Genomic DNA, 13,658 nt, shown 5'->3' with positions numbered 1-13,658 from the left:
ATTTATAAGAAGGGCCAGCAGCACGTGCTTCCAAAAAAGTTGAACAAGTCAGGGAAGCAGGTAGCAGTACTCCCTCACTGTGTCTCCTCAGCCTTTGACTAGTTGCAGTTGATGGTCTTACAGTGTCGTAGGAACTATTGCAGACATTTGAAAAGAAGGAAGGTGCTGAAATACACAAATCTCCTTTTTCTCTAAAAGGTGATCCCAGATCTTAAACAGCAAGTTTCTGAACTTGAAAATCAAAAATTCGATCTTGAAAACCGTCTTCAAGAACAGACTTTAAAGTTGAAAGGTAAAGTACCAGTATGGTCCCAAGTCTTACAGTTGCTTAAGATGAACATGATGAAATATATATATATTAAAATTTTTAAAAGCTGAAGCAATATTACATGATAACTTCATTGCTATATTACTTGCTTTATTGCTAGTGAAATGAAGAAACACGGTGAAAAAACATGTGTAGTTTGTATCTCTGTTATTAAAGAATAAAATATATGCAAGGATGTGTATTTTTTATTTTTTAAACATTTCTACATCATTCAATTCTATGGTTTGGATGTCTGCAAGTGTATTCAGTAGGGCTCTGCTAAGAATATGTGTAATGGAGTATGGAAACAATTATAAAAAGGAAAGATGTTTTGGAACTTAAGGCATACTCAATGAGATGAACTTCAGATGGTGTTGAAAAATTCAGAGTGGGAGACAGAGGGAAAAGTTTTTGCTAAATTTGCTTGTTTTAAAGTTCTTCTTAATTTGGGAAAGCATACTATGCTGAGATTTTTGAGTCTCTGTAACTATAGTGTCTTCCTAGGCAATTCATTTAAAATTTGCAAGTAGTTTTACTGCCAACTGCAAGGAGTTAGTAGTGTCAAAATTCCCCATCCCATATAATCTTGCGTGTGGTGTGGAGTAGTCAGATATTTCTTTGATACATTATCTGGCATATCATTCCATTTCATTAGATGAAACAAAACTATGAGTGTAAGAAGAAATTTACTGAATGCTAGTACAGAACAGTAAGAAAATGTGATCTTGTTGTTTTTCTTTTGTTTTGGGTTTTGTTGCTATCACTGAAAAAAAAAATGAAAGAGCTATCTAATCGGCTGCATTACGAGCTAGAAGGGGACAGAACACAAAGACGGTAAATACATATATATATTTCTTTTTTCTTTCTTTAATGTAAGAAATGTAGTTGCCATAAGCTGGGGTAACAAAGTCACTTAAACTCTTTAAAGTACCACATCCAATGTAAGATTTGCCTTACAGCCTTCTCTACAGTTATTAAGTAATGGAAAACTATGATACAACTATGCTTTAATGAGAGAGTAATAAGAGACAAAGCTTCCTTTCTATCTATTCTTAGAACAAATGAGGGACAGAATGAAATAGACATGAAAGAAAAAGAGAGACTGAAAGTCACAACCCAAGAAATTGAGGGGCTGAGCAATGGTTTGATGCAAGATGAAATCCAGGATGGAGTAAAAAGCAAAATAAAGCAAGAAACAACCCGACTTACTGTGGAAAACATGGTGAGGAAATGAAACTACCATTAAGAAACTGTACCTGAAATGCAGGATAAAAGGAAGAAAATCATGGTTTCATGGTATGGGCAGGATGTTTTTCCAGTTCATTTGGGGAGAAAAAAAGATAGGAAAGTTTCATGTTTCTTCCACCAAATAAATGTAAAAGCACATCATAGTGCTCTTTAATTGTGGCAATAACATGTAGCAGTAGAAGACATTTTTTTTTTATTAGTGGTTGCTCTGAACTCACCGACTTTGATTATTACAGGATCTTGAAGAAAAACTAGACATGAAAGACAGAATAATAAAAAAATTGGAGGATCAGATCAAAACTCTTACCAAGACTATTGAAAAAAGTAAGATATTGTTACGTGATTTATCTTTTTTTAATACAGATTTCGATGTTCATTGTGTGTTGGAAAGAAAGTATGTTTAAAAAAAGAAAAAGGTAGAGTTTGGGATGGGGTTAGAAATTTTAAAACCTCAAAAAAAAGTGCCAGGGAACCATCAACAGAAATTATATAAAAGCCCTTTCCTGTATTGTTTTTTCCAGCTAGATAATGGGCACATATGGGACCTAGACTTTTAAGATAAAAGATTAAGCCAGGGGCATTGGGTTCTGTCAACAGAAGTTAATACATACCCTCACACAAACTGTCTCAGAGCCAACAGAATGTTCGTTTTGCATCAGATGAGTAGCTCCTTCCATTACCTTCAAATGGCAGATGGTTCCTGATTTGAAATTAGTTTGTACAAAGCTCTTGAATAGCAAGTAACTCTTCACTACAGAATACACTTCAAAACATTGCAGAGGTCATAAATGTAGAGCTGTATTGTTACTATTTATTTGTCTTATTAGTGCAAGTAATTCCGCTGAATGCAGTGAAACTAATCACATAATATAAATGTTCTTTAACGTGCTTGGAAACATAAGCCAAGAAGATTATTGTAAACAGGTCCCATACTCTTGTTTATTACAGAGAAAACTGCTTTTCTCCAGTAGTTCTAACATGAACATCGGCTTAGCCATTTGCTTGCAGGTAACAGTGCTTTTGTGTTTGACAGCTGAAGCTCATGTGCCAGCTTTGTCCAAAGAGTACATTGGAATGATGGAGTACAAAAAAGAGGATGAAGAAAGGATCATTCAGAATCTCATCCTTGGTATTGTAGTAACACTTCAAGTTTTATCAGTAGTCAGTGATATTCTAACACTACAACAAAAACTACAAGGCCCTGTGTTTCAGTTATGTTCAAAGTTGCCTTTTTTTCTACTCTTTTACCACCACTGTGACTTGGAGGCTCTATATTGTTCTTCTACTACTAGTTGCTTCAAATATAGACGTGCTTTATCTGCATAAAAATCATTTGTCTGACTCTACATATTGCTGACTCTATTATCTCTCTTATTATTTATTCACTTGTAAAGCTATAAATCTCAAGAGCACTCCAGGGACTTGAATTTACTTTCTTCCTGGTCGTCTACTAAGTCTGTAAGTCACTGGACTTCTATCCACATGTGACGGTTTACTCTCCTGTCTGTCCTTTCCATATCATTCTCTTCACTGAAGGGAACTGTACTTTCATGTTTCTCTTGTAGAGGAATTTTGTCCTTCCTCTGAATTACTTCACAATATCAATCTTACTGGCAAACCAGCTTTTTACGTTACACCTAATAGTAAACCTGACAAATTTTCCATGTGCATCAGTACCCTTATAAACCTTAGAATTTGCTACAATACTCTTCTATTACTCTGGAAAACTTAGCTAATACTCTTGCATGAACAATACTGTTACAGAAGTTTTCAGGAACAAGCAATTAATCAGTAAATCAATTATCAAGTGACTGGTCACTAAAGAAATAAACCCCAGAGTGCTTATCTGTTTCAGAATGATACATGGAATTGTTGAATTTTTATATAATAAACCTGATGACTTTCCTTTATGCAGATTTAAAGCCACGTGGAGTTGTAGTTAATATGATACCTGGCCTTCCAGCTCACATCCTATTCATGTGTGTGAGGTATGCAGATTATCTGAATGATGCTGACATGCTGAAATCTTTCATGAATGTAACCATTGATGGCATCAAACAAGTTGTTAAGGTAGGAATGATGTTTAGCTGTACTGTACTTTTTGATTTTTAATGTAAGGTTTACAAGACACATTCATAGTACCTGGGAAGTGCTCACACTTTCATTTGCTAGTTTTCCTACATTAGAATAATAATCATTAGCAACAGTCCTTTTGAAGTTAATAGTAGTATCCCTGTAAAGCCTCGAGGTAAAGTTCTACTGTGCTGAACACAGAATGCATTAACAGAAATTATTTTTATCTGAAGAGCTCGTTGACAAAATAATTTCAAGTATTTTACATTTTACAATGAGTAGCTAATTAGATGAAATGCACCCATGCCTTCACCACTGGTAACAGTCAGATGGATAGAATCGAAGGTTAGAATGTTTGGCAGCCAGCGGATATTGGCATTTTAAGAGGTTTTTACACTGCTGTTCTACTAGTGTAATGGTTTTTTGACACGTCATTTGGTACTGCAGCATTAGTACCCAAATGATTAAAGTTATGTTGCCAGCCAGTTTACAAAATCAAGTTATAAAAAGAATTGATAGCCTGTTGTCTCGTCTACATACCAAAATTCAGCTATGTGAATGCTTTATCATCAATTTATAATGCAATAAAACACCAGCCGTGCATTGTAGCACAGGCAGGAATGGACTATGGTTTATGCAGTTGAATTTATTGTATAGAGAGTCCCTATAGTTTGTTCGCAAACAAATTTATGCCACAGTTTATCCATTAGAAAAGCTTGTGCCTACTTAGAATCATAGAATGGTTTGGGTTGGAAGGGACCTTAAAGATCATCTAGTTCCAACCCCCCTGCCATCAGCAGGGACACCTTCCACTAGACCAGGTTGCTCAAAGCCTCATGCAACCTGGCCTTGAACACTTCCAGGGAGGGGGCATCCACAGCTTCTCGGAGAAACCTGTTCCAGTGTCTGACCACCCTCACAGTAAAGAATTTCTTCCTAATATCTAATCTAAACCTACCCTCTTCCAGTTTAGAGCCATTTCCCCTTGTTCTATCATTAGCTGCCCTTATAAACTTAGCTAACAAAAATAAAACATACTTATGCATAGTTAAATTGTGCTTATACGTCGTTGTTTTGTGTATACAGGCATTGTTCACACTTTTTTGCAGGAAAGCCTGCAGTACGCTACACGCTATACATAGAAATGTGTAAAACTGCTTGGTTCAGACTTATTTAGTCAGTCTGTCATTTAAGAAGACTTAAACAGTGTTTACCAGATAAAAGAGGGATCTTTGCTATGTGTATATTAGCTTGAAAACACGGGATGATTTGTTCAGCTAGCATGTTACAGATGCTGTATGCTCTTTCTACTATATATGGGCTCTATTATGCCAGTTCTGTGATGGTCTTAAGTTTACTTATTAAATGAACTTCATGAGACAATACCATTATAAGATTGTATTACTTACCATTTTCAGGAACATGCAGAAGACTTTGAGATGTTGTCCTTTTGGCTTTCCAATACATATTATTTCCTTAACTGTTTGAAGCAGTACAGTGGAGAGGAGGTAGGAATGATTTCATCAAATAATTCCATTACTTTACTTGTGACAGACTTTAACTGGAATTAAAAATAGTGGTAACAGAGAATTATTCACCAGCTCACTGCTGTTCCTTCCAGATACTTAGATATTCGTATTGCTCTGCAGTGGTGCTATATGTCTTAGACAAATAATAAGACAGTACAGAACTAACAGATCAAGTGAAATCAAGGAAACATTAAAGTGCTGAAGTAGGTTAAAGATATGATATGGAAACTGCTACTTAATTTGAACTCTTCCACAGGGGTTTAATGTGAGCTGGACTTCAGATGTCAAGTTCTATATGTATATATAAAAACAGTTTTGCTATTTTATATTTGTCACTATTCAAACACCTAGTGCTACCAATATGAGATCACAGAAGAAAACCTCCAGAAGGGAGCAAAACAATAAAATACTCTTTTTTTTCCTTATTTAGCTTGCTTGTTTAAGCTAAGTTTTATCCTGAAATAAGAAATTATTTTTAATTCTTTTAAATTGCAATCTCTTACTGTATTTTATTGCTTGGTTTTATAAACTTAAATAGACTGAACAGAAATTGCATAGGCACATAAGAACATAGTCTTCGGGATTAAAGCAAAGAGGTACCGTAAAGCCATGGAGTCAGTCTAAACAGCAATACTCCCTCTTGTGGTCGTATCGGGAACATCTAAAAAGCAGTGGAGAATTGAAAAGTTTCAAACTTAATTAATAACAGTCTTTTATAATTTAGTTGCAGCAGTAGGGAATGATCTGAATCCTGAATGTAGAGTTTCATTCTATATTTGTAATGAACATTCAAGACGATGCAAGTTAGGATTCAGTCTAGACTTTTGAAGTCAGAAATTTCCTGATAAAAAGTCCAAAAATGAGATTCCTTTGCAGCAATAAAATGTATTTTTATTTTTTCCAACATAGTTTAAAAACTGCATTTTGTATTTTTTCTTCCTTCTTTTTACTTTTTTTTCCAGGGAGGGGGAAGGGAGTGGAGTTTGCTTCCTGTTTAAGTGATCTAGGAATTGCTCGAAAGTTCACTGAAATCTATGCGTGTCTTTCCTTTGGCTTTAGCAGGCTTTAGGAACAGAGTAAGCATCAACATGAACTGGAAAATTAAGTACAGGAAGCCCAGAACTGGAAGCATTCATTGAAATTAGCTATAGCTTTGAATGATTCTGTGACTGCATCCAGCCAGAGATGGAATGAGTTACTACAATGTATACGTTGCATTATAATAGCAATTTGTAATTATAATTTTATTTTATTTCTAAGAATTATATTTACAACTTGTAGGAATTTATGAAGTGTAACACTCCACGTCAGAATAAGAACTGTTTGAAGCACTTTGATCTCTCAGAATACAGACAAATTCTTAGTGACTTGGCCATTCGTATCTATCACCAGTTCATTATTGTAATGGAGAACAACATTCAGCCCATGATCGGTAAGACAGCAGCAACCTAAGAAGACTTATATATAGCTTGTGAATTATACAAATAAAGCTTATACTCGGAGGCAAAGGATGGGGCAGACTTCTTTCTCCTGTTTATTTATACCTATGGGTACTTGCATGTGTGTTTCTGCACATATCAATTCCACTAAATGGTATATCCCCACAGAGTTTGGAAAGACTTTCCCTCACAGGGTTTCCTGCTGTGGGACAGTGCTTTCAGACCAATCAACATTCTACAAAAACAAAAGGCTTTTTAAAATTGGTGTGCTCCAGAAGCTTTTGTTAATATCTTACTTTTCTTGTATCATTTAACTTTTTAAATACCCTGAAAGTAGGTTTTGTTCAATAATTAAGTAAACATAACTAAAAGGAGCCTTAGGGGTGCTGATTTTATCAGTTACTTTCTGTTGTCTTTCAGTACCTGGCATGCTGGAGTATGAAAGTCTTCAGGGAATTTCTGGCTTGAAACCTACTGGGTTCCGCAAACGTTCTTCTAGTATAGATGACACGGATACCTACACAATGACCTCCATCCTGCAACAACTCAGCTATTTTTATAGTACTATGTGCCAGAATGGCTTGGACTCTGAGCTTGTAAAGCAGGCGGTGAAGCAGCTTTTCTTTCTCATTGGCGCTGTCACCCTCAATAGTCTCTTCCTCCGCAAGGACATGTGCTCGTGTAGAAAAGGAATGCAGATAAGGTAAGGCCAGTAATGTTTCAACAACCAGTGGCTTGAGAATGAATTTTTAACACTTTTCTGTAATGTCCTTATTGCTAAGTCACTGGATATTCTGTAACCATTCTACTGGAAATAGCTAATAGATTTTTATTCTTTTTGAAAAAAATAGGTCTTTGCCTTTTGGGCTGAGCTTTCTCAGCATAACATATTACAAATTGTTCTTTCCATGGAAATACTAATGAAGGAAAAGACAGAGAAAATTACAGTCTTGAGCTTAAAGTCAGACATGTTTAGGATTCTTTCCATGCTAGTTCACTCATGATGTGATGAATAGTATTTTTAATTCCTTCTTATTATAGTAAACAGGTGCAGCGTCCCCTGGCTGGCAGACATACAAAAGCTGACTTGCATTTTTTATGCTCTGTGATGAGAGAGGCACTGAGACAGAGCCTTTGAGAGTTTAGATTGGGCATCACCTGTCTTGTTACAAGCATCAAGAGAACATGCTCTTAACTGTTTTGCAGAAGATACAGTTCATTTGTTCTCCATTAGACAGTCTGCAGACTAAGGTGAAAGAAAATCAGTAAAACCTTGACCCATCTGGGAATATTACTAGAAGAAAGCTGCTTTAACTTTTACATCATCAGTTATAAGCCCAGCCCTGCCTTGTAACGTGCAAACATTGTTCTCATTTCCTGTATAAGCTCAGTTGCAAATGAATATTTTAAAGACATACAGTGCTATAGTGTAGTAGGCAGTGCCAGTATATGTTAGTAATTTCCTGTAAACAACACTAAACTAATAACTTGCTTTCTGTTATCCAAGGTTTAAGAAATAAAAAAATAATAAGAATTGTAATCTACAAGGGATTAAATTTACCAATCAATAAGTAATTAATTGTTGTATTTTTATGATCTACAGGTATGTTTTTTAAATTAAAATACCTGAATTTGAACACTGCATTAGAGGACCATTCCTTCTTTAGAGTCTTTAATGTAACTTGCTTGTCTGTTCATGGTGTAACCCAGATGTAATATCAGCTACTTGGAAGAATGGCTTAAGGACAAGAATCTTCAAAACAGCAATGCCAAAGAAACTTTGGAGCCTCTATCTCAAGCAGCCTGGCTTCTTCAGGTCAAAAAGATCACAGATGATGATGCCAAGGAAATATGTGAACACTGCACATCTCTTTCTACTGTGCAGGTAATGAACCATCTGTTTTCTTCAGGCAACACCAATTGCAGAATCTTAGCTATCTAAAATAATTTGTTGCAAAGAGCTATTGGCCTTTCATTTGATAAAAATAGCATTCTTCAGCATTCCACATCACCACTTGTTAAACTAACTGTTTTTAACTCCTTATTCTTGATTATTAGCATTTTAACTGCTCTTGAGGTGAATACTTCCCTGCTTTGTTCTACTCTGTTTTTATTCCACAATATATTTTCTTTAATTTGTCACAGGCTTTTTTTGTTGTTTCCCTTAATTGATTCAGCTTTTCCTACATCTCCTTGATCCTGCTGACACCTCTGGAAATGAGTCATATCAATCATCAAATATGTAACAACTCATTAGGTGACCAGTCAAAATTCTCTTTTTATTGTAAAATTCTTTACTGAAACTTCCATTAAATATCAATAAAGATGTCATATTAATGCTTTCTTTTTTTAGTCTTCTCACTTTTTGTGACACACTAAAACAATCTTTTGTAATTTGAACAGATAGTTAAGATCCTCAACTCATACACTCCAATAGATGATTTTGAGAAAAGGGTGACTCCATCATTTGTTCGTAAAGTCCAGGTAAGAGCTACAACTATTATTGCTCATATTCAACTTACAGGATACTTCATACGCTCAGTTTTTGATGCTACATAGTTATACTTGACCTTTTTGTCATACTATTACTAAAAGTTGCTCAGCTTCTAGACACTTGGAAGTGATCAAAACAAGTCTCCTTAACATCATGTGAAAGCAAGATTTGCAATGGGAAGCAAACAATGTACTGCTTTTGCTTTGATTCTTAATACAGTATTTTCTTACCCTTTCTGTTATCATTTCAGGCTATGCTAAACAATCGTGAAGATGTTCCGCAGTTGATGCTCGATACCAAATATCTCTTTCAAGTGACGTTTCCTTTCACCCCCTCCCCACATGCCTTGGAAATGATACAAGTCCCCAGCAGCTTCAAACTTGGCTTTCTCACAAGGGTTTAATAAAACCAATGCATTGGTATTTCCTCAGAGACTGTATACAGGCAGACTTCCATGGTTCATTTCTCCAGCTGGTGAATAGTACGGCAGCTTGCACCGAATTAAACTGTTAAAAACTTGTTCTTGAGTCAAGACTTAAAAAGTAGGAATAATTTCAGCTTGTGATTTCATTCTCTTTTCTTACTCTTCCCCCTTCATTACACTCCTACAGTGATTATATCATCAGCTGGACACAAAACTAACCATACAGTTTTTTAGCCCAAACCTGACAAGAAAAGCATTTATCTGACAAGTTTGCATTGGTGCTCTGTCAGCAGCAGTCAGAGAGGAAGACTGCCATGGGATAAATGTTACAGCTTTACAATTTTCCTTGCATTCAGTTCTTGTAACAAGAGATTTTTTTTCCAAGGTAGTGTATTCATTGCCTTGATATACTGGATCTGTTTTACAGTAGCTTTCACCTTTCTATACTTCTTATACCTTTATTCCTTTCATAAAAGAAGTCTTTATAACAGTTCCTCCCAAAGACTATAGTAATAGTAGGAGGGAAGGGTAGCTCCTTACACAATTGTTTTTAAAAAAATATCAATATAAATAGCTGCATTGAAACTGAGGAACCGAGATCAGTCTAAGAGAATTGCTGTTACAAACCCACATTGTTTTTGTAGGCGTGCTGCCTTGGCACACTGAATGCTGGCATTGCAGTTCAGGCACACCAGGCACCTCTTCAGCCAGGGGAAGGACATGGGTGCTCTTCCTGAAGACAGATTTCAGTTTTTTTCTCTGCAGAGACAAGTCTAGATTTTCATATCAGTCATTATAGTAGAAAAGTCAGATATAAAATTAATGTCATGATCCAGGTTTGAATTACAAGCTGCTTTCTGTAAAAAACAGGAGTCATCTCCCTGTTTGGGTCCATCTCCAGTGCAGTGTATTTCAGAATGTACACTGAGTATGCACTCATGTGCACATCTTTTCTCCCTTTCTTTTTTGCTGTTGTCCCTCTTCCAGTCTAGACACTGAGTAGGAGTGAATGCAGCTGGTCTTACTGATAAACCCAGCTTAATTCCTTACATTTCATCTTTATTTCATTTCAATTGTAGGATTCTTAGAAGCCAGAATGGTCCTCTTCTTGCTTTGTTCAGCCTTCTCCCTGTAGTCAGAATGCGACAAACAGTGCCTTTATTTAGTACTGGACCCTGTCAGAACAACTGGAGAAACAGCATTCACCTCCCCACAAGGATGACTGTACCTAGAAATTCCTCAGTAAATAATGCTAGTTTTCTAGCTATTCTATTAGACATAGTTATTAAAATTGAGCACTAGAGCTTTGAAATATTTAAGGCATTCTAATTCTAATTAATTTAGATAATTTAAATATTACAGGAAGGAACAATGTATTTGATTTTTTTTTTTTTTATTGCACAGTGTTAGTACTGCCTGTTTAATTTCACTGAAAAATCTGTAAATATAAAGAAGTAATCATTCTTCCTATTCAGTATTCTTGGTGTTTATTATGTACAGTGAAATATTCATGGTGATATCCACAGAGATATATTCAAAGTACATGAAGGAAAAATTTTGTGTTTTGTTCAATAACAATAAAAGCTGTACAAAATACCACAGACATGCAGGTAGACCACTATTTTAATCTGTTAAATAAAGTAACTTTTAAATAAACTTGTAGTGCTTTGAGCGATGCAATAGTTGTGTTTTCAGTATGGGATCATTTGAAAGACATTACTTGGAACTTTGTGAACATTAGTGAATACTTGTCAGTCCTGTGTTGCACCATAAACATATATTTAATGATCCAGTTGCTTTGCTGTAACGTTGTGTATCTTCCTGTCAGAATGGTATGCTGCCTGTGGCTCCTCATGAATTCCTGTAAGTATTCTACTGCAAGCAAGTTTTGTTGCTGTCATTTGTATATAATGGGGTTTTTTGGTAGTTACTGGAGCTGTATGTCTGTTACCTGGGATGGTATGAGTAACATCACAGTCCAGTCTTACGTCCACATCACATAGAAGTGTCAGAAGGCATGTGTGCCTCTGTGACAAAAACTGCAGATCAAGGAAAATTGTTCTGACAATTTGATGCTAGGTTACTTTGAGAGGTTTGGGTGAAGTATGCTATTAGCACTGTGTATGCAAACAACAAAATGAATTTTTTAAAACAAAGTTCAAAATGATCAGTCTCTACTGTATGCTCTCAGAAAGTTATCTTGCTTTTGCTGACATTAATGCCTTCAACCAGTGTGTAGGTACAAAATCCTGTTTATCTGTAATTCTTCTAGATAGAAGGAGCAGTTTTAGTGGAGGCAGATGCATGAAAGAGGCATTACTGAGCTTAACTTTCCTAGAATGATGGTAAAGGAGAAAGTTATTTCATTCAAATGGGAGAATGTCAAATGATGATCCTTACTGCAGTGGGAAATGAAATGGCTTATGGAGAGATGCTGTTGGCATCTTTGGATGTGTTCAGACATGTGTCTCCTGCAGTTCCTGGGAACAGGACTCAGAAGCATAGGTTGTCCCTTTCAGTCCTGTGTTCCCACAATATTTTAATAAAAAAGATTAGGACAGGTTGCTTCTATCCAAGTCTCTGCTGGGCTGAGACCTTTTTCTTCCCCTCCCCTCCACCCCCCCACCTCATTTTGCCTCAGATCCTCTTGACTATCAAATGCAAACATCTAATGGCATGACTTCAGTAGAGTCTCAAAAGTAGATATGACCTTCACCACTTCTTACATTTTTCAGATGTGTTTTCATAAGTTTCCCTCAAATTTTTTGAGAGTGCAAAAAGCAGCAATTTTTAATCTTACTGGTTTTAAATTTATTGTCTTAAAAACGGGTGAATAGTAAAATAATATCCAAGGAAGAACCAGCATGAACACTAATGAGTTTGTTTGACTTTTAAATTTCATTGAGAATATGAGATAGACTTAACATTGACAGTGTTATTTGTCAGAATGTCAACTCAAGAGTTGGAAAAATCAGTTGTCAGTCACCTCCTCAATGTGTTTAGACTTTAACATTTGGAAACCATCCAAAAATTGCTGCTCTATGCAACAGGCAGGTAAGATCTAGTTTGCCTAATAGCTTACGTTCTTTATTCTCTGTTCTGAAAGAGGGCAGTTAAAATAAAGCCTTTATAATCGTCAGTACGTAATTGACCTGAGGTGAAACAACCGGAGAAGCTGAGCTTTAAATACCCTTTAAGCAGACTTAGTAGGAAGGTTGCCTTTCTGCGTTAGCAGTTGCACACGGCTTATTTAGGCATCTTGAGAATCTCCAGGTTCTTGCTGTTTGAAAAGGTGGGTGATTTTGGATTTTTATCAACAAGATTCATCGTATAGAGTTTTTCTGCAAGTAGAATATTTCTTAATGTTTCACCATGCTACCATTTTTTAATTTCTACTGTTGCTTTTAAAACCTAGTAAGTTTAAAATTGCAGGCTATACCGCAAGATGTTATAATCTTTTTAGACCTTTTTGAGTTTAAATAGTTTATATCTTTATAAAATAGTATACAAAGCCATCATTATCACAAACAATCTCAGCTACAATACAGCTTTTTAATTGTTCAGAAGTTTTGTTGGCTTCTGTTGTAGCAACATTTTGTAATGTGTCATAATCTCATCTGAAGTAAAATACTGATACTGGTATAATTCACTCTGGATGTTACTCCAGCAAATTCTCACACCTTATCAAAGATTAATTCTACCCATAGTGTTTATTCTAAGCCTAATAGAACCTTGTCTAAAGTCTCTAGATCTAGTAATGATATTTTGTTCAAAGATGGTGGCATTTTTCCCTGTAATACCTTCATTTTACACCACTTCTGAAGTGAAAGTTTTCCTCCCAGAGTCTAGTTGGCCTAATGTCGTAAGGCTTCACACCAAGTATATAAATCTGTGATTATGTCTCCTGAGCTGCCCTCGGTGGGAACCACTAATTCTGAGAACCTCAGAATAACAGGTTATTCCTTTGTAAATGTCCAGTTTTAAGAAACTAGTAGAACTGAGCCCTGATGCCGTAGACACTTTAAAGCTACGAGCAATACTAGCACAGAGAAGGTCCCTGAAACGATGGCAGCTTGTGGTCTCAGGCTCATGGTTTGCAAAAGAATGCATTAAAAACCTCAGGATGTATTGTTGTTTTTCATCA

The 13,658-nt window shown here is 35.9% G+C and overlaps 1 protein-coding gene across 1 annotated transcript in view; it reads left to right on the top strand.

The window, feature by feature from the left end:
• The window catches only part of MYO5C (myosin VC), a gene marked incomplete at its 5' end in the record, with an annotated part of 31,893 nt that extends 22,400 nt beyond the window's left edge, over positions 1–9,493 (top strand). The window contains 12 exons of the mRNA XM_029086767.1: positions 199–292; positions 1,090–1,141; positions 1,364–1,529; positions 1,792–1,879; positions 2,589–2,684; positions 3,471–3,625; positions 5,047–5,136; positions 6,439–6,589; positions 7,017–7,299; positions 8,307–8,481; positions 9,000–9,080; positions 9,341–9,493. Coding sequence (XP_028942600.1) covers positions 199–292; positions 1,090–1,141; positions 1,364–1,529; positions 1,792–1,879; positions 2,589–2,684; positions 3,471–3,625; positions 5,047–5,136; positions 6,439–6,589; positions 7,017–7,299; positions 8,307–8,481; positions 9,000–9,080; positions 9,341–9,493 — 1,584 coding nt within the window. The remainder of the gene's footprint in view (positions 1–198; positions 293–1,089; positions 1,142–1,363; positions 1,530–1,791; positions 1,880–2,588; positions 2,685–3,470; positions 3,626–5,046; positions 5,137–6,438; positions 6,590–7,016; positions 7,300–8,306; positions 8,482–8,999; positions 9,081–9,340) is intronic.
• Positions 9,494–13,658: the final 4,165 nt, after the last annotated feature.

This window comes from Antrostomus carolinensis, unplaced genomic scaffold (assembly GCF_000700745.2).
Source record: "Antrostomus carolinensis isolate BGI_N321 unplaced genomic scaffold, ASM70074v2 scaffold36679, whole genome shotgun sequence".
Classification (NCBI taxonomy): Eukaryota; Metazoa; Chordata; class Aves; order Caprimulgiformes; family Caprimulgidae; genus Antrostomus; species Antrostomus carolinensis.
Note: the sequence above shows the minus strand (reverse complement) of the source record. Positions and strands in the feature narration are given on the sequence as shown.